At 40.3% G+C, this 24,825-nt stretch overlaps 1 protein-coding gene across 1 annotated transcript in view; it reads left to right on the forward strand.

Annotated features, from left to right (window-relative positions):
- LOC114049740 (kinesin-like protein KIF26B) overlaps window positions 1–20,243 on the forward strand; it is a 605,544-nt gene extending 585,301 nt beyond the window's left edge. The window contains exons 13-15 of the mRNA XM_027871128.1: window positions 12,110–12,312; window positions 12,966–13,116; window positions 18,925–20,243. Coding sequence (XP_027726929.1) covers window positions 12,110–12,312; window positions 12,966–13,116; window positions 18,925–19,073 — 503 coding nt within the window. The 3' untranslated portion in view covers window positions 19,074–20,243. The remainder of the gene's footprint in view (window positions 1–12,109; window positions 12,313–12,965; window positions 13,117–18,924) is intronic.
- Window positions 20,244–24,825: the final 4,582 nt, after the last annotated feature.

A 24,825-nucleotide genomic window follows, 5' to 3' on the forward strand; every position in this document is an offset into this window, starting at 1 on the left:
ACAGCCCTACTGTTGTTTTTGTTGTTGTTCATTCATTTCAGTTGTGTCCAGCTCTTCATGACCCTATTTGGGGTTTTCTTGGCAAAGATAACTGAAGTGGTTTGCCATTTCCTTCTCCATCTCATTTTACAGATGAGGAACTGAAGCAAATGGGGTTAAATAATTTGCCCAGGGTCACACAACTAGTAAGTGTCTGAGGCTGGATTTGAACTCAGGTCTTCCTGACACTAGGCCAGATGCTCTATGCACTGCACCACCTAGCTGCCTGAAATAGCCCTACTGGGAATCTGTAAATCTCCATGAATAAGCACTAGTCCCAATCCAACACTTTTTCCAGTGCTTGATATGTTTAAGGAACTGTACTAGGCATTGAGGATACAAACAAAACAAAACAAAAAAAACCATAGCCCCTGCCCTCAAGGAGCTTGCAATCTACCAAAGGAAGCCAACATTTAGCCAATTAAGAGAATACACAATCACTTTAGAAATAAGAGAACTCCAACACCAAGAAGAAGAAAGATGAAGGAAGGCTTCCCAGAAATGGCAGTACATGAGCTGAGAACCTAAGGATTCTTAGAGTTTGCGGGGCAGGGTGGGGTAGGAGGGAGTACATTCCAGGCATCATAGACAGCCTGTCATCTCTGTCTCCACTCTTCCACTTATTATTTGTATGGCTTTCTAAGCTTCCATTTTCTTATCTGTAAATCCTACATCATTGGGTCATTGTGAGGAAAATGGTTTAACCTTACAGCATTCCTACTGATATTGGCTTAGAAACTGTAATATACTTTAGTGATGTGAGCTATTTTCTTATTCTTGGTTTTAAATTTTTATTTGTCTATTTTGTTTTTAGATCACCTATATTTCCCAATATAGCCCTTTGACTTCCCCTTTTCAGAGAGTTATCCTTCATAACAAAGAATTTAAAAAGAAGGAAAAGAAGTTCAGCAAAACTAGGAAACAAAACCAAGTCTACGTAGTATCCCACACCTGTAGGCCTCTACCTCTACAAAGAAGGGAGGGAGGCATATTTTCCTGTCTCTTTTTTTAGAGCCAAGTTTAGTCATTATGAAGTCATATCATTCAGTAATTTTCATGAATTTACATATGCATATATGTAAATGTAAATAAATGTAAAAAATAAGTTTAAATTATAATTTCACAGCATTGTTTCTTTTTTGTTCTTTCTGCTTACATCCATGTAGTAATTGTGTTTATTGTTTTCCTGGTTCTGATTACTTCACATCAGTTCATAAAAATCTTCTTATGATTCTCAGTAGTTATCATATGCACAGTTTCTTACAGCACAGTAAGATCACATTATATTCAATTGCAACAAGTTGTCTAACCTTTTCCCAATCGATGGACATCTACTTTGTTTCTAGTTCTTTGCTATATATAAAACATGCTGCTGTGAATATCTCAAAATATATATGGCCTATTTTTTCTTTTCTTTTTTTACCATTGACTTTCCATGGGAGTTGTGCCCAGTAGTGAGAGCCCTGGATCGAAAGGTTTTTAATTTAACAATTTAAGAGCACTGGGCTTGGGGTCAGAAGACCTGAGTTCAAATCTCACTGTAGACACTTAATAGATGTGTAACTCTGGTAAGTCACCGATCCTTTCTCAGTTTCAGTTTCCTCATCTGTAAAATTGGGATAATAATAGCACATACCTTTCAAAGCTATTGTGAGGATCAAATGAGATAATAATTATAAAGCACTTAGCATAGTGCCTGGCACATGGTAAGCACTACATAAATATAGCATCATCATCATTATTATCTCCCAGGGCAGTTATGATGATTAAATGAGATAATAATTGTATAGTGCTTAGCACAGTACCTGGCATACAGTAAGCACCATATGAATGTCACATGATGATGATGATGATGATAGGGTAAGAGCCTTCTCTTCCAATATTACATATTAACAATAGTAATAATTTATAAGTTGTAGAAAGATTTGTACACTAATATACTACTGGTGGAGCTGTGAATTTGTCTAACCACTCTTGTAAGCAATTTGGGATTATGTTAATAATATTATATAATAATAATAACCCTGGGCAAGTTACTTAACCCTTTTTACCTCAGTTTCCTCATCTGAAAAATGAGCTGGAGAAGGAAATGGCAAACCACCCCAGTATCTTGGCCCAGAAAACCCCAAATGAGGTCACAAAGAGTCGTACCTGACTGAAATGACTAAACAACAACAAAAATTAGGAGATTGCATTAGATCAGGAGTTTTTAACCTTTTGAAGGGGTCATGGGCCTCTTTAACAGTCTGGTGAAGCCTGTGGACTCCTCAGAATGTTTCTAAATAATTGAAGGAGATGTTCAATTTAATTTAGAGGTTAGTGAAAATAAAAATATATTTTTTTCCTATCTAAGTTTACAGACCTCCTGAAATCTATCCTCTGGGAGGTCTGTGGACCCCAGGCTAAAAACCCCTATATTTGATTATTTTAAGATCCCTTCTAGCCCTAATAATCTAAAATCTTAAAATTTAAATAGATAATAATAAGATAGTGTATTGGGCTTTTTTTCCTCCCCTTGCCTTGTATCTAACAACCCTGGCTCCTCCTTTTCATTGAGCAGTGATAGTTTCCATATTTTAGATTTCTTTATCAGTCTATAGATCTGTTGAAATGGGAAAGGAACCCAACCCTTTTCTTTGGTTGGAGTATCAGGAAGCCTGGACAGATGACTCTTAGATCCTCAGTACTTAGTGGGTAGGGCCCACTCTATCTGGGACAGAGGAATTGACAGGGAAGGGAAGGCAGGATGCCATGAATAGAGAGGGAGGGCATCCTTCTAGCTTCTATGCCTCCTCATAAGGAAACCACCTTGCTTAAGACCCACAGTAGGCAGCAGTATGTCCTCCTGCCCAGTGCTCTATCAACAACATCATAAGGATTAGAGCCTCCAACCCCATAAACCACAGTAAGAAATATAAGCCATCCACTGAGTGCTTTTGAAGGAAAAAGTGTACATGTTGGCAAAACAAAAGGAAAAATAAAATCTGCAGGTCTATTATTGTAGAAAAACGAGCTTCACAGTAAAATCCTCTTTTGGATGGAACTTCATCTTCATCCCATTTAATGCACAGTCAGATAGATAGCCAGACGCCTTAAGTGATGGGAGCAAAAGCTACAGAAATCCTGTCCAGACAAACCCACCTTCTTTGCTAAATTAATGAGAAGACCATTAATCAATGCATGGTTAAATTAGATTAGGTTCCATTCAACTTTAGGGCAGATATGTTAGGATGCTCTCAGTGTTTCTAAACCCATCCTTATTCCTAGGGGAAAGTGGCATCACTGACCCCTCAGCATCAGAAATGAGCAGAAAACCCCAGGGTCACAAATATAGGTGTAAGGTGATTGTAGCAACACTACATAGTGGAAAGAATGCTAGATGAAGAGATTGTGGTTCAAAATCGGGTTCAGTCATATGTGACAGGATTTAGAGCAGGAGAAAACTGAGTGGATCATTTAGAGTCCTCTCCCTTCATTTTTACAGAGGAACAACCAGAGAACTCAGGAGATTAAGTGATGTGGCCAAGGTCAAGTCAATAGAGATTAAAATCTAGGCCATCTGACTCCAAATCCAGTGTGTTTTTTCATTATGGGTCACAATTCTATTGGTCGTGTGTCCCTGGTAAATTGCTTAATCTCCTCAGTTTCCTCATCTGTGAAATGGAGAGCATAACAGTAGGAAGACCTCCAAGTAAAAGAAACCCATTACTTCTGGAGGCAACCTCTTCCACTTTTAGGATGTTTGGGAGTTTGGGAGGTTTTTTTTTAGTGCTGAGTGTTTTTCCCCCGTGTCTTAAACCTAAATTTGCCTCTTTGTGGTCCTAGCCTTTGGGACCAAACAGAAAAGTCTAATCTCTCTTATATGTGACAGCCTCTTATGTTCTTGAAAGTAACCTTTTCTCCCTCTCTTCCCCACATTCTAGACTAAACATGCTCTAGTTTCTTCAACCAATCCTCTTGGAACACAGAATTGAGGTCCTAACTATCTTGGCTGCCTTCTTCTGGATGTTGATCAGCTTATCAATGTCCTTCCTAAAAAAAAAAAAATAAAAGTCCTGAAATGAATACAGTAATTCAGATGTGGAATCCAGATGTGGCCTACCCCAGGCCAGAGGACAGAGAAATTGTCACCCTTTTTTTCCTGCAAACTCTGTCTCTCTTAGTGAAGTCCAAAATAGCATTAGCTTTTTTGGCTGCCGTATCATGTTGATATATTGAGTTTGAAGTCTGTTGAAGTCCCCAGATCTCCTTCAGATAAATTGCTGTCTAACTATGCCTCCCTCATCTTGAACTCTGTAAAGCTGATTTTTTAAAATTATGGATAAGACTTTATATGTATCCCTTCCCAATTCCATCTTCCTATATTTGTCTCAGTGGCAGCTGTGGACATCTAGGTGGCACAGTGGATAGAATACCTGGGCCTCAAATCAGGAAGATTCATCTTACTAGCTGTGTAACCCTGGGCAAGTCACTTAACCCTGCTGCTGCTGCTGCTGCTGCTTCTTCTCCTTCTTCTTCTTCCAATGGGGTTGAGTGACTTGCTGGGAGTCACACAGATAGTGAGTGTTATGTGTCTAAGGCCGGATTTGAACTCAGGTCCTCCTGACACCAGGGCCATTGCTCTATCCACTGCACCATCTAGCTGCCTCTTCTTTCCCTTTTCTACTCAACACAACTACCAAAGTGATAGTCCTGAATCACAGATCTGATGACATGAAGTCCCTTCTTACTTAAAGCCTTTCAGTGTTTCCCCATTGCTGCTAAGATAAAATATAAATGCCCCTCTCTATCCTTTAGAGTCCTTCATAATCTGACTCTAGACTATTTTTTCAGACTGATAGTATATTACTCCCCCCTCATGTTGTAGCCAGATTGGCCTACTTGCTCTTCTTCATACACAACATTACATCTCCCACCTTGGTGCCTTTGCCCAGGCTGTCCCCCATGCCTGGAATGCTCTACCTCCTTAAATATCCCTCATGGAATCTGTCCTCCAAATGACAAGTGGCTTTTTCTATAGGAGACTTTTCATAAACCCTTCAACCATTAGGGCTCTCTCTTGTTCCCCACCCCACTCCCAAACAAATAATTTATATTTACTCTGTATACACATGTACACATATATGTATGTGTGGATATACATATATGGTATTTTGTTTATACTTATCTATGTAAATTAAAACTGTAAGCTTCTTGAAGGCAGAGATTATTTTACTCTTATCTTTGTCTCCTCACTGCATTCAATAAATATTTGCTGAACTCTTGGTGGAGTTGTGAACTGATCTAACCACTCTGAAGAGCACTTTGGAACTTTGTTCAAAGGGTTATAAAACTGTGCATACCCTTTGACCCAGCAATACCACTGCTAGATCTGTATCCCAGAGACATCCAAAAAAGGGGAAAAGACCTATTTGTACAAAAATATTTATAGCAGCTCTTTTTGTGGTCTCTAAGAATTGGAAATCAAAGGGATACCCATCAATTGGGGAATGGCTAAACAAGCTGTGCTATGTGATTGTAATGGACTATTATTTTGCTATAAGAAATGACAAGCAGGATGATTTCAGAAAAACCTGGAAAGACTTACATGAACTGGTGTATAGTGAAGTGAACAGAATCAGGAGAATGTTGTAACACCAATATTGTTCAAAGAAGAGCTGTGAATATTTTGGATCATTGTGTTGCTGAGAATAGCTAAGACATTCATATTAACTTCCTTTCATTTTTTTTTCTTTTGAGTCTTCTTGTACAAAATGACTATTATGGAAATGTTTTACGTAATTGCACATGTATAGCTTATATATGATTGCTTACAGTCTTAGGGAGGGGGGAGAGGAGGGCATGAGGGAAGGACAGAATTTGGAACTCTAAATTAAAATGTTTAAAATTTGGGGAAAAAACCCCAAACAATGAACAAGACAAGCATGGGAAAATCATTTGCAGAAAACCTTAAAAATGGATTCTCATTAAATTGCTATGTGCTTATATTGGAGGAGGAAGGGAACAAGAACATACTAGTAAACCTGGAACCCAGTTTACATGACAAAATAAAATAATTACTACAAACACTCCCAAAAAGGTTTGCTGAATTGAATTTATATAGTGAATTAAGGTATACATCCTCAGCCCTATGAGACAAATGCAAGTATTATTGTCTTTATTCTACATATAAAGAAATTGAATCTCAGAGAGATTCTTATTTGCTGAGGGTCACTTATCTATTAAATGTTTGAGCTGGAACATGAATCCAGGTGTCTAGGCTCCAAGTTCAGTGCTATTTCTGTTATACTATGCTTTCTTTCCATAGTACCTGCTCATCTTACTTCTCTAGGTTGTTGTGGGGATCAAATGTGAAAATGTACCTGAAAGCCCCTTGTAAAATACAAAGAAGCATTATATGGATATAAATTGCTTGGTTGACACAGTAGACTGAGAGTTGTCCTCAGAGCCAATAAAGCCTGGATTCAAGTCTTGCCCTGGCACATATTGTCTGTGTGACCCTAGCAAAGTGACTTAACCAGCTATTTTCAGGGTCACTTAATATGTATGATATGCACTACTGATACTATGGCTAAAGCTTTTTCACTAGATCTTTTAATCACTTACACCATTCTCTAGGTAGTGCTGTGGTTAATAAGCCTCTGTCTTGCAGAGGAGAAGTTATAGTGCTTTCAGGCAACATTTCTTCAGTCTCCTCCTGTACCTCAGCTATGGTTTCCAATGGAGGAACTACCTTCAGGGCTACCTGTAACATAGGTCCTCAATCTACTGGAAGTTCTGCAATTAACCAGCTTTTTTCCCTTAAGGAAAGGCTCTATTTTCAGTTGGCAATCTTAGCCAATAGATGTGAAACTCTCTGCAACTTTCCCAGTCAGCTCTCTGATTCAGGATCCATTCTAGCTTTCCCAGTAAACTCTTTCAGTCAGTATCTTAGAAAGTCTTCCTCTCAATCAAGCTGCACCAACAAGTACCAGGTCTTCACCTGAGATCAGTTCTGCCCTTTGGTCTCTTCTTAGAACTTTTCTATTAACAGCACTTCATCTTTTGAACTCTTCTTTCAATTTCTTTCAACTGCCTTTAACTGTCTCTACTGGCTCCTTGGGTGTATAAGCTCCATTGTCACTTAAACTTTGGTAAGAAACTCAATTTAGTTTTTAGGTCTTATTGTACCCCCAGCTGAAGTGAAGAAGGCTATATTTTCTCAGATAGAAAAGGGAATGAGAGATATGATGGTAAAGAACTGGTTTTAACTTCTCTCCACAAGTCCCTCTCTTTTATGCAAAATAGTAATTGTTGTGCTGACTAGAGAATCCTAAAAGAAACTGTTGATCTTTGTCTCACATTTCCCAACAGCAAGTCTTAACTTGGTCTCATTATCTATCTCTCTACATCTGTGCTTGTACAACACTCAATTTTCCAGACACTTTCACCTCTGTTTGAACTTCACAACAAGCCCTTTGAAGTAAATAGGGCAGATGTTGTTGAACCAACTTTACAAATGAGAAAACTGACAGAAAAGATGTGGGATTTGCTCAAGGCAACACAGAGAGTTAGTGACAGGGAAGGTAAAAGAACCCAGAGTTCCTGACTCTTACTCCACATTTCCTGCTAGGCTGAGATGCTGCTGGAATTAGTATTTAATGGACCAAAGAATGAGATGCCTTTAGGATCTGGAGCCAGAAGAGATCTTGGTAATTATCTGGTTAATTTTATATACATACATAGGAAACTAGCCCTGCCAAGTGAAATGACATAACCAACTTCAAAAAATAAGTATAACAAAGCTGAGATTGGAACCCAGGTTCCTCCCCTGCTTTTTTCAGCATACAACATTCCCTTTCTTCTATAAATAGTTATGGTGAAAATATATCATAATATTTTTAAATCACTGGGAAATGTCTTAAGTTTCCTTTGAGATCACTGAGACGAAAAACTAGCATCTTAGTCTTGAATAACTAAGACTCTTGTTACATAAGGAAGGAAGGAAGGAAGGAATATTATAACTCATGGTGATCACAGAATTTTATGTTTTGATGAGACCTTAGGGAGCAGCTATCTAATTCTCCTCCTTCATTAAAGCATTTTTCTTTACAACTTTGTGAATATGATCATGCAAGGATTACTGTCTCCATTTCACAGATGATACAGCTAAGGCTCAGAGAGTTTAAGTAATTTGACCAAGGTTATTCCACTAATTCAATAAGTCATATTTTGCCTGAAAGGAGGGCATATCAATTCCAGGAATGATTAAACAATTAAACAAAAACCATGTTTTTTGGTGGGCAAATCCCAAGGAATGTTCTGAAATTTATCATCTATCATAAGTATATAATCCCTTATGTGAATGATACAAGTTGGGAAGGAGTTAAAAAGAGGGATGAGGAGATGAAGGTCTGAGGCTAGGTACCATCATTGGAATTTAATAAGGCCCTACAGAGCTCAGTTCTAAGCACTATTAAACATTATACCTTCCTTCTACCTTTCTCCCTCAAAACTGGATTATCTGAGTATCTTTGCACTGGCTATCCCCCATTTCTCTCTCGGTTTTCCTGTCTTTCTTCAAGACTCCGTTCAAATCTCACCTTCTGCTGGAGGCCTCTCCCTGTCCTCTCAGCTGCTTGGGTCTTATTCTCTCAGATTACCTCCATGTCTTCTGTATATATTTAGTTGTTTATATATTTACATGATGTATGTGGCATATTAACATGTTGTCTCCCTTGTTAGAATGTAAAATGCTTGTCTTTATTTGTATTCCAGTGCCTGGAACATAGTAAGTGCCCAATAAATGCTGATGACTGAGTAGATGGGAAGTATTTATGTGAAGTGACTGGACCAGAATGTAGATTATTGTCCACAGTATCCACAATGACTGTAACAATGGGAGGTCAACATGGAAAGGCAAAAACCTGGTCAATTCTCATGGTTATGTTAAAAAAGAAATATCCCTCCTTTGTGCTAATAGGATTCTAGGATGTAGAACTGAAAGGGACCTAAAAGAACATCTAACTTGGTCACTTCATTGTACAGATGAAGAAACTGAGGGTTAGAAGGGTTTATTGACTTGACCAAAATAACAGGTAATAGGCATCAGAGGCTGGATTTGAACCTGGGTCCTCTGACTTAAGAGCCAGTGCTCTTTTCCCTGTGCCAAGCTAATGGATACCTTTTTTTCAGAGTAATGTGCTTGGCAAAGGAGTTTGTTTGGGTGTCTGTTGAGTAGTACCTGATGTATCAGAACAAAATATATCAATAAATTTCAAAAGATAAAGTATTGTCATAAAAGTTACAACTGTAAATTCCAAATTCTTGAAAGAGAACAATGCCTGTAATAAAGATGGTTAAACCAAACTGGTTCAATAAAAACAAAAACAAAAGGTCTGTATTTTCATCCAGATAGCAGGTTGTATTTGGTTTTTGTCCTGGGAAGTCATAAAGTTCTTGTTTCACTTGGTTTGACAGAAATAAAACTTCAGTCCTGCAATTCTCCAACATTTGGCCCCTGAGACAGAAACATGAGTGCTGAAAACTGCTAAATCCTCAAATCAGAGAGGTGCCTGCTGGGAAAGGGCAGTTTATATAATAATGTATAAAGAGTCTTATGTAACAAGAGTCTTAGTTATTCAAGACTAAGATGCTAGTTTTTCGTCTCAGTGATCTCAAAGGAAACTTAAGACATTTCCCAGTGATTTAAAAATATTATGATATATTTTCACCATAACTATTTATAGAAGAAAGGGAATGTTGTATGCTGAAAAAAGCAGGGGAGGAACCTGGGTTCCAATCTCAGCTTTGTTATACTTATTTTTTGAAGTTGGTTGCGTCATTTCACTTGGCAGGGCTAGTTTCCTATGTATGTATATAAAATTAACCAGATAATTACCAAGATCTCTTCTGGCTCCGGATCCTAAGGGCATCTCATTCTTTGGTCCATTAAATACTAATTCCAACAGCATCTCAGCCTAGCAGGAAATGTGGAGTAAGAGTCAGGAACTCTGGGTTCTTTTACCTTCCCTGTCACTAACTCTCTGTGTTGCCTTGAGCAAATCCCACATCTTTTCTGTCAGTTTTCTCATTTGTAAAGTTGGTTCAACAACATCTGCCCTATTTACTTCAAAGGGCTTGTTGTGAAGTTCAAACAGAGGTGAAAGTGTCTGGAAAATTGAGTGTTGTACAGGCACAGATGTAGAGAGGTAGATAATGAGACCAAGTTAAGACTTGCTGTTGGGAAATGTGAGACAAAGGTCAACAGTTTCTTTTAGGATTCTCTAGTCAGCACAACAATTGCTATTTTGCATAAAAGAGAGGGACTTGTGGAGAGAAGTTAAAACCAGTTCTTTTCTTTTTTCTCATTTTCTTTTTTCTCATTTATAACATACCACTTACTATGGGCCAGCCACATAGTATTCACTCCTGAAGTAAGTGTTTATTATGGAAGCTTCATATGTAAATACAGAGACTGGCTAAGTCCTAGAGCCTGTCATGGAATAGACATCAACTAGGAAATAAGTTAGCTAGGTCTTGGTTTGTAAATGTTGTTTTCCTCAAGCTTCTTTACTCATTCCCTTTATGTACCTGGGTTGTGCATTTGTTTATTTTCAGTCTCTGGTTGGTTCTGGTTGTCTTACTCATCCACACAACCTATGGAATCAATGATACATAAAGGAGTTTAGTTAGGGCTGTATTTTCTTTACTAATGGTAAAGAGTCTCTATCTTGAGCTCCAGATGATTTCTTTTGGTTTCTGCTGTATGAATTCATACTTGCTGACTCTCTCCTCAGATCAGTTCCATCTCAGAGGCCTGTGCTCATGAAGCCAAGGTTGTGGGTTCAGTCCTTGGGTTGGCCAGTGAGCTTTAGCCATAGGCTATCCCTAACCTCAGCCAGATGGTCTTGCAGATGCATGTCCCTGGTCACGAGGGGATTTGGGTAAGATAGTTTGGACAGCTCCCAGTGCAGATCAAACATCTCACAGCATGTGCTCTCCAGATGGTTGCTTAGTAACATCATCCTTTCATAAAAAGGACAGAATATTATCATTCTTTATCATTTTCAAGTTGTTTCCCAGGCATTTTTCTACCTTCCCGTTTCAACTGTAAGCACCTTGAGATTAGGAAGTATGTCTTATCCTTTTTCTTCCCACTGACCCACAGGACCAAATATAATTCTTTGCCCTCACCAGGGACTCAGTGCATGACTAACTTCATTAGAGGGAAAGCTTGCTGTCTGAAAACCTTAGTGAAAGCTAATAAAGTATGATTTAGAGGCACCTAAGGCTCCAGTATTAGTTGTTGGTAGATGTGTTTTCCTCCAAGCAACATGAATAGTTCTCTGACAGCTATTGTGGCACTTTAGGGTCATCTAGTCTATATAGCTAATATGGCCCATGACATAGAATAAATGCAGTGATCTGATGAGAGAGTTCTTAAAAATGCATACCTTAATTGAACTTCAGGAGTAAATACTATGTGCCTGGCCCATAGTAAGTGGTATGTTAGAGAAAGAAAGAAAGAAAGAAAGAAAGAGAAAGAGAGAGAGAGAAGGAGAGATAAGAAGGAAGGAAGGAAGGCAGTCTCTGACTTCAAGAAGCTTATATTCTAATGCAGGAAGAAAAGGGAACTAAAGAGAGGGGTGGGAGGGGGAGAAGGTACCTGGAAGAGGAGCATAGTAGAGAAAATCCTGTAGCAATGAGTCAGCAGTGCAGCCTGGAGAGAGCTCAATGTATCTTTGGCCGGGTTTTCCTTCTTAAATTAGAAGCTCTTGGAGAAAGTAACCAATAAGAAGGTGAGGCCTTCGGGGCAGAGAGTACTTCTAATGTGAGACGTAGTACAGGGGTGAAAAAGGTTTCTCTGGAATGATAGAGAAAGTCCTGGTGAGTTGGGTCAGCAGGGCAGCCTGAAGAGGGAAGTTAGCAGAGGTGACTGGAAGTAGGGCAGAAGGACTCAGATGTACACCCTTGCCACCCAGACTGAGGGTTCTGCCCATATAAGACCCTGGCCCATGCATGTATCCCATGGACCAAAGGAAATCAAAAGAGAGAGGAAAGATTAACTTGTGGATTAATTCCTCTCCAGGTTCTCAGAGGCGGAGGCTTATTCCAGCCCTATCACTTGATACCACCTCACCAGTGAGGAAACCTTCAAACAGTGCTGGTGTCCGCTGGGTGGATGGCCCAATGCGGAGCACTCAGAGGGGTCTAGGGGAACCCTTTGAGATCAAAGTCTATGAAATTGATGATGTAGAGAGGCTTCAGCGGCGTCGAGGCATTGACAGCAAGGTAAGAGCTCCCTGGAAACATTTGGGGGCTGTGAAAAACATGTCAGGACAGATGAGGGGACTTACTTTTTCATATAAAGGGACAATGCATGGGTTGGTGGCAAGCTGTGGTTCTTCCTTTCCATAGAGGACCAAACAAGAGGGTCCAAACCATAAGTAGAAAAATTTTGACTTGAACACCAGGGTTGTGAGACACGGGAAGGTAGTACCTAGATAGTGTCATGCGTGGCGTCCCTATTGAAGATTTTAAAGTTCACTCTATCTGGTGTGTCTGAAATGCAGCCTTGCCTAAAGGCAGAGGAATGTACCCCCCGACTTTTGAGGTTCCATTCTGTATCATTGACTCCACAGCTCCAAATAAGTATATGCCCTGCTAATGTATAGTACCTTATGCTTTCTCCATGGGAAGGCCAGGAAGCTCCTGCCCTGGGGGTAGATCCTAAGTCTGAACAGTCAGCCCCAGGCAGTGCAGTCTATCTTCATTCTATTTCTCTAGGCAGAGACTTAGCTAAGATTGCTTGAGCCCTTGCCAAGCTTCCAGATGACTTGTCCCTTGTTTATTCAACATTTAGTGATCAGACCAGCTATGTTTGACCTCGGTCTTTCTCTCCTTCCTCCCCATCCTCCCCAATTCTCCTACTGTCTGTGTACTAGGAAGTGATATGCTTCAATGCAAAGCTGAAAATCCTGGAGCATCGCCAGCAGAGGATTGCTGAGGTTCGGGCCAAGTATGAGTGGTTAATGAAGGAACTGGAGATGACCAAGCAGTATCTGATGCTGGATCCCAACAAATGGCTCAGTGAATGTAAGTGCCTGGGTTTGTTTCTGTCATTGTAGCCTAAAGTACTTTCCAGCTAAGCAGAGTTAGGGAGACTCTAGAAACAAGCACATAGAATTCTTATCAAATGAAGACAGAACTACAACTAAGGAAAGGTGACTGGGACTTTGTGCCAGGCTGCCAAAATTTAGATGGTGCTGATGAAACCATTCAAGGGCACCCTTCCTTCCCTTAGGTGGTCTCACTCCAAGTGAGCACTACCCATCATGCACTCTTTCTTTGCTAAACACAAAAATACTCCCACTTTTACAGCAATGAATAGAGATATTTGAAACGAGTAAGTAATCCTACTCACCAAGAGCCAAGAAGTGAAGGATTGGATAGAGAGGGGGGAGGATGGTTGGGAGAGGAGATGCAGGAAAGGGTGGTAAATATTGCTCCTAATAGATTACTTCTTATGTGTCTCAGTCCACAGCACCTGAAAATGAGATTTTTTTTCCTTTTCTACATGTGGCAGAGGATCACCCAGATATAAAGGCTATATTATAAATCTGTTCCCACACCACATAATCACACTGCATTCCTAGCCTGAAATTGAAAAGCATTTATAAAGCTCTTAATAGGATAGAATTTGCAATCTTAGAAAAGAGAGGAAAAAAAAAAATACCAGACCAGTCAGGGGTAAGAAGGAAGCCCCAAAGCCTTATTTTGGTTTAATAGAAAACCCAAGATCTTAGTGACCATATAAACCCAATTCAGAATAGTTCTTGCAGTGTTTTTGAAAGATAAATTTCAATTGCTTCTTTATTTATTACCAGCCATTTTATTTATCAAATGGCAAATCTAAAGTCGTGCCGCTAGGTGGTGCACTAGGTAGCGCACCAAGCCTGGAGTCAGGAAGACCTGAGTTCAAATGTGACCTCAGACACTTAGTAGCTGTATGACCCTAGTGACCATAGGCTAGTCACTTAACCCTGTTTGCCTCAGTTTCCTCCTCTATAAAATAAGCTGGAGAAGGAAATGGCAAATCACTCCAGTATCTTTGCCAAGAAAACCCAAAGTGATGTCATGAAGAGTTGAACCTGACTAAAATGATTGAACGACAATAACAAATCTAAAGTCAGTCTCAGACCTTAAGTTTGATATAGGATCAGCACAAACACTTAGTTTGCCAGAGCAAAAATAGTTTGCTAGCTCCAGTAATGACTTACAGGCATATTTATCCAACGTATCACTTTATATAATGGCAGATAGAGAGCTGGCCTTGAAGCATGCTTGCTCTTTGTGACCCTGGACAATCACTTAATCTCGTGGTGCTCTCAACGATTCTTTAAGACTCTATGTTACAAAAGAGTTGTTGATCCGCGTTTGTAGAGGGAGTTTCCTAACATGGAAGTTTCCTATACCAATGGAATCACAGGTCTATTCCCTAATCCTATCCTTTAGGGTTTTTTTGTGGTCAGTCATTTTTCAGGTGTGTCTGACTCTTCATGACCCCATTTGAGGTTTCCTTGGCAAAGATATTGGAGCAGTTTGCCACTTCCTTCTCCAGCTTATTTTACAGATGAGGAAACTGAGGCAAACAAGATTAAGTGAGTTGTCCAGGATCACACAGCTAGTAAGTGTTTGAGACCAGTTTTGAACTCAGGTCTTCCTGACTCGAGGCCCAATGTTCTATCCACTTTGTCTTTCGTGTTTTACAAAGCATATATTAAGTGACTCTCCAAGGTTATGCTCCTGAAGAGTGCTTGGCCCTGAACTTGTACATCAAATCTAGGGCTCTTTCCACTAATAAATGCTGCTTATGTGACCCTGGGTCTCAGTTTTGTCACTTGTAAAATGAGGATGACCTCTTAGGTCCCTCCCAATTTTAACTAACATTCCATTCTTGTTTGGGAGATGGCCATTTCCAGGAGGAGGCAGCTGTCCAGAAAAGGCAAAAGAGCCTGGCTGGGGTTCCTAGGAAGACTGGCAGATTGGGTACCTACTGCCCAGTCACTCTTTGCTGAATGTTTGGTCCTCTTCCTAACCTTCTCTTTGAAGCTGTCTGCTTTCCCACCCTCCAGTTACAGAGCCTCTCTAAATACAGAACTCCTCATGAGGAAATAAAGAAGCTTTTCCTCTTCCCTTCCATCTTAAAGCACTGGAAATCTGGGGAAGGATCAAGCCATCTTGGTCATTCAGGTTCAGAATTTTTGGCAGCCTTGTTAAGAACACATAGCAAAATGAAATAAATGGTAGTGCCATGGGTAAAGTACTGGACTTACTAGCTAGGGAGGAGGAAGAGGAGAAAGAGAAGGATGTTTTACTTTGGGCAAGTCACATCACTTCCCTGGGCCTCAAATCTTAAAGTGAAGGGGTTGGATTCCCCGGCCTCTAAGGTTCTTCCTGTTGAGTTTGACACTAGTGAGCTGGAAAACATCTTAAGATGATTTTCCTCTTCTGCCCTATCAACTAAGACATTCTGCATGCTGCGTCCTAGAATGCCAAGTTAGAGAATTGTAAAAAAGGGGACTGAGCCCCTCCAGCCAGAGCCCCTAATTTTACAGATGAGGAAAATGAGACCCAAAGAGGTGAGGGTACTCAGACAAGGTAACAACAGCCAGGACCAGAACCTGGACTTCTACACTCCCAGGCCAGGGCTAGTGCAACAGGGCTGTGTCAGCTTTTCTTTGTAGCTTGCATTCCCAATCACTCTGTGGCTGGGTCAGGTTAAGTGCTCGCAGGACTCAAATCATCATTGTTACCACAGAACAATAACAGTGTTGGAGAGGCCACGTCTTCCTTCCCTCCCTCCCTGCCTTTCCCCATTTAGTTGTGGCCCCAGACCTTGCTTCACTCTTCTCCAATTCACTAGTCACCTCCTCCAGTTAGGGGGAGCAAAGGAAGCCCATTGAATGATGTATACAGTATGAAAGACAGGGGTCCTAAGTCCTAAGTGGCACCTAGACCTCCGAGCTTAGCAACTCCCAAAGCAAGGGATAAATGTAACCCATCATCACTGATATCAAGAGGCAGTAGAAAGAATGTCAGGTCTGGAAACAGGGGACCTAGCTTTGAATACCAGGATGGTCAGTTACTGCCCGTGTGACAAGCCCAAGATGGTGCCTGGGGTCCCTTCCAGCTCTAAATCCACAGTCCTACGATATTTCCTGAACAGCTGTTGTGTGAGTGCCATGTTAAGGTCCAGAGAGTGATGCAGTCACTGCCTAGAGCAGCTTAGGACAAAGCATGTGGTTCCGACAAAGGATCACTGTGAACAGGCACACCCTGAAGCATAAGCAGGCACAGGGATAAGTACCATTCAAGTGAAGTCCCATAAAAAGAAAGATCCTTCTTCTGTTGAAATCTATTTCTCTTAGTTAACAAAGGATAAATAGAATCTTTCTGAAATGGTGGTTTTTTTGGGGGAAGGGGTGCTCTCAGAATCCCAACGCCATTTTACATGCTTTATCTTTAATGCTAGTTCCTACGGCTACAGTCTCACACTAGGCAGTCTAGTGGAAAGACCACTGGACATGGAACAGGGAAACCTGGTTCTAAAGTCATCTCTGACAATGACTAGCTCTGTGAATCTGCGCAGGTCACATCATGTGTCTGAGCCTCAGTTTTCATCATCTGTGAAATGGGAGTAGTAACAGTTACATTCTCTACATCGAATTGTTGTAGAGAAAGTTCTCCATAAATGTGAAAGCAATTAATCAATCAACAGGGATCCATTGAGTGCCTATTATGCATGAGGGGCTGTACTAGAGGATGAAGGTACAAAGACAGAAATGGAACGATCCATGCCCATAAAGAGTTTATATCCTATTGGGGTTATATGCATTCATATATACAAAATAAATACAATGTAACTTGGGGAAGGAATTAGCAGTTGGAATGGGTTGGGGGTGGGAGAGGGGGAATTGGGGCAGTCATGGAAGAATCAGGAAAAAAATCTCAGGTGCTGAGCTGAGTTTTCAATTAGAGATTTGAAGAAGTGGAGATGAGGAGAGAGTGTATTACAGGCCTGGGGGACAGCCTGTACTAAGGCCCAGAGGAGATGGAGTCTTGTATATAAACGATCCATTTGACCAGTGTAACTTGATAAGCATTATATAAATATGTTACTCAAACATTCTAAGCACTATGGAAATATAAACACTCAATAAATATTTGTGGAATAAATGATTGATGAAGCAATCAGAGGTGCATTTTAGCTGAGAAGCCAAGGGGTAAACCTGAAATTTGAATTCCAACTCCACAACCTATTAGGTATTTAGACCTGGCCAAGTCACATCATCTTTCCAAGCCTTTCCATCTTTCTAAGCCTCTTCATCTGTGCCCTTAGCTCACAGTCCCAGTGGCAGGAGTTCTGTGTACATTTCAACTGTTATTATTGAATCAATTATTAACTATATAATTAGATTGATAATTACATAATGTGGAATAATTTTATATGTGTAATACTTATACAAGTAATTGTTATAATTAATACTAGTATGTGGGCCCATTTTCAGTGTATGGCAGGCTTAGTAGTATGTAAGATAAAGTGTAGCTGCTTCTTTAGGAAGGTGATCTAGATACTGAAATTAAGTGACCATAAAGAAAAGACACCCTCCCCTCCTTTTCACAAGTGGGGAGATCCACAGAGATGGAACATTGCATACATTTTCTGACTTTGTAATATATTGATCAGTTTTTCTTGTTTTTTCTCTTTCTTTCTTTAAAAAATACGTTGAAAAATGCTCCAAATCACTATTGATTAGAGAAATGCAAATAAAAACCACTCTGAGGTACTCCATGCCTATCAGATTGACTAATATGACAGAAAGGGAAAATGACAAATGTTGGAGGGGATATGGCAAAATTGAGATACTAATGCATTGTTGATTAAGTGGTATACCAATTCAGTAGAGCAACTTGGAACTATGCCTAAAGGAGTGTGAAATCATTTTTACCCTTTGACCAAGCAATACCACTACTAGGTCTATATCCCAAAGAGATAAAAAACAAAAATGAAAAAGATCTATATGTACAAAAACATTTACAGCAGCTCTTTTAGTGGTGGCAAAGAATTGGAAATTGAAGGGATGTCCATCAGTTGGGAAATGACTGAACAATGTTGTATATGATTATGACGGAATACTATTGTGCTATAAGAAATGAAGAGCAAGATGTTCTCGGTAAAGTTTGGGAAGATTTACATGCACTGATGCGAAGTGAAATGAGCAGAACCAGGAGAACATTGTATACAGCAACAGTAATACTGTATGATGATCAGCTGTGAATAACTTAGCTGTTCTCAGCAATACAATGATCCAAGACAACTCTGAAAGACTTAAGATAAAAAATGCTATCCATCCCCGAGAAAGAACTGATGGAATCTAAATGCAGATTGAAGCATCCTTTTTACTTTCTTTATTTTTCTTGTTTTTTTTGTCTGTGTTTTCTTTTACATGACTAACATGGAAATACGTTTTGTATGACTGTATATGTGTAACCTGTATCAAATTATTTGTCTTCTCAATGAGGGAGGAAGAGAGAGAATTTGGAACTCAAAAGATTTTTAAAATGAAATGTTAAAAATTGTTTTTACATGTAGTTGGGGAAAATAAAATATTAAATTTAAAAATATATGTTAATATATTACCATATTACCATATTAATATGGTTATGGCTCTCTGGGAGAGGGAGAGAAGGGAACACTGGAAGAAATTTTGGCAGTGTAAAAACAGAAGATACAAAGGGAAAGAAACCAATGCAATAGAGCTTGCCACCTGAGCTGGTTTTCAAATCAGTCTGTCTTCTCCCTTTACGCTGTATCCCCACCATCTCTCTTTTCTCTTGCAGTTGACTTGGAGCAGGTATTGGAACTGGATTCCTTGGAGTACCTGGAAGCCCTCGAGTGTGTGACTGAGCGCCTAGAGAACAGGGTCAACTTCTGCAAGGCCCACCTCATGATGATCACCTGCTTTGACATCACCTCCAGGCGCCGATAAAGAGAGAGTCAACTCTTCCCTTCCCCTTCCCTCGCCTCCACCCCATCTTCCACCTCCATCCCACTCACCCACAGCCCAGGACTCCCCAGAAATAGTCACTCTCACCCAGGCCCTCTGCAAAGACAGCACCCCAAAGACCACGGAATGAGGATGAAGGTCGGCGGCAAGTCTGGAGCGAGCGTTGAGCAGCAGGCGATTTTTCTTTTCCTTTCGTTTCTCTAGGAAGGGTGCCAACATCAAACCCGCAGTGAAGGAACAAAATGTTGGGAAGGCCGAGGGATATCAGAGCCCCCGAGAGACTGGAAAGAGCACTTTGAGGAACTTTCAAGGACACGTTTGTACATACAAACTGCAGGCAAAGGCAACCTTGTTCTTTCCTGGCTTTGGCCGAGGAAGGGGCAGGGTGGAAGGTGGACAGCTGCTGCCGAGAGCTAAACAAAACAACCAACAACAAATACCCGGAACGACTGTTTAAGTGCCTTGCAAATCTTTATTCTCCAAACGTTTATGTTCATACTTTCTTGTGTACAGATGGTGCTAGTCAAGAAGATTACAAAACAAACAAAAAAAGGAAAATCAAACACATTTTGGAAACGTATTAATGTCTTTTCAGCTCGTTTTCTCCTGTTTCTGACTTGCTGTTTCTAAGTAACTTGTGTTTGTAGAGATATTTCCTAATCAGTACCACATACGAATAAATGTTAACTGTCTTTTATGGTTTACCTCCAGTAAGGCCACTCAAACAGAATGTGGACACTTCCTGTCGATAGCCAGTGTATTTCCAGCAAGACATTGGGGTGCCAAGTGATCTCAACCACTGTCTTTCACCATCCTCGTGGACACCGGGCTTGGCTTGGGATGATCATATTTAAGGATCACTTTGGGTTTTGGGGAATGGACGAGGAGAAAGGTGAATACCGTCCAAATGCTAGGGGCATCCTTTGGGATCTCTTTCCACTACCACCCTCCTCCCTAGCACCCTACCAGCTGACATGGCATCAGTGGGCTTCAAGTACAGTCCCACCAGGGAGTCCTGGCAGACATTTGAATTACTATCGCCACACATCCATCATGTATTTGTCTCTTAAAAAGCAACCCCATGGACTGAAGTTTCTCGTTTTAATTTTTGTTCCCCAGAAACCTTTGAAATAGAAAGTTAGGGAAAATGCAGAAGTCTCATGTTTCAGTTTGGGAATTTTCTTTTGGGGGCCTCTTCCCTTCTAGGACCTGTCCAAAGTACTTATTTGCTACTTAGAGCATGACACACAAGTTGGGTTTAAATGAAGGCAGCTTAGTGCCATATAAGATGAATACCTTCTGATCTCTAAAATACTATCAGAAAATGAAAGAATAAGGGTCCTTCATCACCATGGAACTGCAGAGGGATGCTTTGGCTTTGACCACTCTTCTCTTGCCTCAACCCTAGAGCAGAGAGGAACAGGGAGATATTTCCTCTTCCTCTTTCCCCTATATGTTCTCCCAGGCTGGCACATTACTAGTGTCCCTCTAAGATAAAGAACTGGCTCCAGTAAGAATGGGTAGTATGATAGAATATAAGAAGGCATGGTATAGTTGAGTACTACAATTAAAGTTAAGGAGGTGAATTGAAATCCTACCTCTGGTACTTAATAAGCTCTGTGTGACCACAAGCAAGTTATTTCACCTTCTCAACCTCAATTTCATTGTCTCTAACTCCACACAGTGGTCGTGGGGCTCACATGAGATGAGTGCTTCAAAATACTTTGCAAATTTTAAAGTACTACATAAGTATCAGGTATTATTATATATGGTTCCCAGATCCCAGAAGGTTATGGCTTTATACACAAGTTAGGATGTGTATCTTTTGGATATTATCCCCATTTAATATGTCAAGGATATTGAGGTCAAGGAACTTCCCTGGTAACTACAAGGAATTAGCAGCAGAAGCAGGCATGGAGTATAAGAGTCTTACCTTCTATCCCAGAGCTCCCTCCAACATAAGCAGCAATGAAATGCAGTGTTGTTTTCATTAGCTTGTTTCCAGGTTTCTGTACATCAAACCAGACCATCTGAGGCATCTTCTATCAACACACAGAGGTGTCATTACATTTTCAAGCTAGTGCCCCTCTACACACACACACACACACACACACACACACACACACAAACACAAACACAGAGTCATTGTGACTGGTGAGACACTGGAATCTCATCCTACCCTATAATCAAATACTATCTTTTTGAAGGCTGATGGGTTTCTTTTCTGGTGGAGAAAAACAGTTGGATTTCAATGAACCATCTTTGAAACCTTATGAATCAGAATGCAATGAAGCCTGCACTACTAAATCCTTTACTTGTTCTCTACCCCCAGTGAATTACAATTCTAGACTTGACTATTTCATGTACAGAAAGGAGTGAGATATGGAGAAAGATTGATCTGGAAGAGATTTCATAGTGTAACCATCCTTCATCATCTGTAACTGTCATTCTGTCCCCCAAAACCAAGCAGAGGTACCCCCTAGCTCCTCACTTGTGGCTTCATTTGACAGGTTACTCTCATGACTTTGCTAATAATAGCTTATGCTCTTAACTTCCTTGTGTCTGTGAATGTGTCCAGCAGTAACTGGACCACTTGAATGCATCCAGAGGCAAAATCCTTACATTCTTTGTTCTATGCTAAGCTTTCCTTGAGGTCTGACATTCCTGTTCATGACTGATTTCTATTGTACCAAAGGTCTATAATCTAGAAAATTGTCTGGTGTTTTCAGTGAAAGATCTCTGAGACTTCTGTTACAACAAAATCAGTTGATCAGCAATCTTATTGCTAACCTGAAGTTTATGGCCGCATCTAGGTCATCACCATGTTGCCTTTAGCAGGCCACCTTCTGAACTCTGGTACCTTTCCAGGGAGACGGTGGAGAAATCTCCAGAGCTTCAACATCTGAATTGATATGATTCTTCCTTGGGAATTCTTTTCATCTTGCTTCCAACAGTATTCTCCTTTTGTATTTTTTCTACCAAGTCTAAGACACTAACAGGGTAGTATTAAACCAAGAGTGAATTTGACAAACTGCCATCTTAACTGCAAAATAATGTCAGACCACATCTTTGAACAAGATTATGGCATTCCACCAAGCCGTGGGCTGGCATCCTTAACTTGTAGATGACATCCATTCTCTTTGGCCCAATTTTCTATAAGAACTGCCTTAATTTAACCAAACTGCATGTGAGAACATGGAATCTGTACCATCATGTGCCCATCCCAGTCTGAAACCTATGTGGATCATGGCCTTCAAGGGCAGAGCAAGCGTGTTCTATTATGCTGGAGATAATTCTGTAACTGAGTAGTCTTTGCACAGTGACCAGGCAGTTAAATGGTTAAAAATAGTGCCAGGCATTATTTCTGCTTCAGTGAAGACCCAAGAAGCAAAAGGGGATGAAGACAGAATGTATGTCTGTGGTGCCATGGATCTTTTCACCAATTAAAAGGACCAAAGACATGGTTATTTGAAATAAGCATTTAGATAGAGGGGAAAGTCTTTGGAATTCATGGGTTTTACAGCAACTGGAGGGGAAATACACTTCAAATAAAAAAGGTACCCTGGTAATCTCAGTCCTGTCTCCCTGGGACTAAATCCGTATTGCATTTCATGATTCCTGCCTGGTGAGATGTTTCATGCTGCGAAGGAGAAATGGTTTTCTTTATCCCAGGCTTTCCTTTATCACCTGATGTCTACAACCTTTGATCTTTTAGTCCTTGAATTGCCTTCTGCATCACAGGACAGCTATGTCTAACTTTCATCTCTCCCAAATGAGAGATAGGAAACACAAGGCCTGTTATTTCATCTGCCTATTGTGATCCTGAACAAGGAGGGCTTGAGATGCAAATACAGAGTTCTGTCCATTTCCACGAAGGAATCTGAGAACCATGCTGATCCCAGACAGTAAGGCCTGCAAAGTCTTTTCCTCCCCTTGAAAGCAGAAATGGCAGATGAGCGGAGATTAGACAGGGCAGAAATCTGGCCAGTTTGCTGTAAATTAACACCTCCAACTCTAAGCATGATGTCTTACACGTTCTGCTGGGAGGTTGTAGGGATTTTATTGCAGCCACAAATCCTACCCTTGTATCCTGTTTTATGTTTTCCTAAGGTCCATCTACCAATTAAAACCCATGTAGGCATGCATATGTCCTCTGCTTGGTTCCTGAATTTCTGCTTAAATGTTTGGCCAGAAATGAAAATGAAACCTTGTATGAGGATACGGTAAGTCCTGGAACAAGTGGTAAAATTCTTGAATTTCTTTCTGTTTGTATATCAGTTGCTAAAGCTCATTGTTAGCATCAGAAAGACAGGGAAACTCTGCTTTAACCCCTAGCTTCTTGGGGGATGAGAAGCAACACTTGAGACTCACTGGTAGTCAGGAAATGAAAACACAATTTCACTTCTCAATGACCACAAATCGTTTCTAATCTAAGTGCAGTCCTTTAGCGGAAAACAGAAACAAAAAACAAACCCACAAACAATAGTTGGTTTTCCAATTGAAACAGAAGGACAATTTGTTCATTGTTCTTTCTTGCTGAGATATTAGTCAACAATTTGAGTCCATACCTCAACCTAATAAATCTGGCTGGGTGATGGATTTTAGAGTCCCAGTACTATAGGTGGGTGGCTATAACAGCAACCTCAATAACTCCTTCCTCTCTTAGTGAAATCATATGAGCAGCAACTAATACTGCCAACTAATGTTGGTCGACATGACCATTTGAACACTGGCCCAAATTGTATATTTTTTTTTGCTGGTAATTAGTTGGAAGTTGGTGCTGATCCAGTGATACTCCAATGTCCAGTACCTGTTGTCCTGAGGGTCTCACTGATACTTCCTCTTGGCTCCTCTAGCCATGTAACTAACACTCTTGAAATTCTCGAATTAAGGAGAAATTAAGTGCTATTCTCTCACATACTGAAAGTCCATAATGATCTGTCTTTCACTGAACCAAATGAAGAGCATGGATATAGGCTAAAAACAAAAGTGTTGCAGAACTTTAAAGGTATTGCCCTTCTATGTATTAAAATAATCTTTCTCTTTCTCCTCCTCCTCCAGCAAAAATCCAAGTAACACAGGTGGGTGGGGAGGGGATGGGGTGGGGATGGGAGTTGGAAACTTTCATTTTCTCAACCCACACAGCAATCTGCCCGACTGCAATTCATCCGAAAGCACTTTGCTTGCCAAATTGCAAACTGGACATTCACTCATGGCAGGTAAAAAGGACAACTTTCAAGCTAGGGGAAAAGAGGTTGGACATTAAGCCTGCATTTGCAAGAGACCATAGAAAATTCCCCAAACTCATTTTTTAACCCTCCCTGAAAGAAACACATTCTGCCTTTGAGTGGTCCTACTCTGAGATTGAGGACTTCTTAATATAATGGAGTTAAAAGTGGTTCTTGAGGAAGTTTCAGCTTGTGTAATCAATATGGTCAAGATAAGAATATACTGCCCCGTGTATATGTACATATGTGTGTGTGTGTATGTGTAGCATTGAGCACAGTGCCTGGCATACAGTAGGTGCTTAATAAATGTTGAACACTGATTCATACGTGCACACACACATATTTTATGTATACTTAGAAATTAACTTTTTTCCCCCCAAGATATTCTTCTTTCCCTTCCTTCTCCATAGCTGAGACTGTTGATAATTCCTATTCCACTCAGTGGTGTTTGGTGTATGAAGAGGATATAATTTATTTGTAAACTCAGGATGTTCGTGTTTTAATAG

The sequence above is a fragment of the Vombatus ursinus genome, unplaced genomic scaffold (genome assembly GCF_900497805.2).
Source record: "Vombatus ursinus unplaced genomic scaffold, bare-nosed wombat genome assembly UNPS02014798.1, whole genome shotgun sequence".
NCBI lineage: Eukaryota > Metazoa > Chordata > Mammalia > Diprotodontia > Vombatidae > Vombatus > Vombatus ursinus.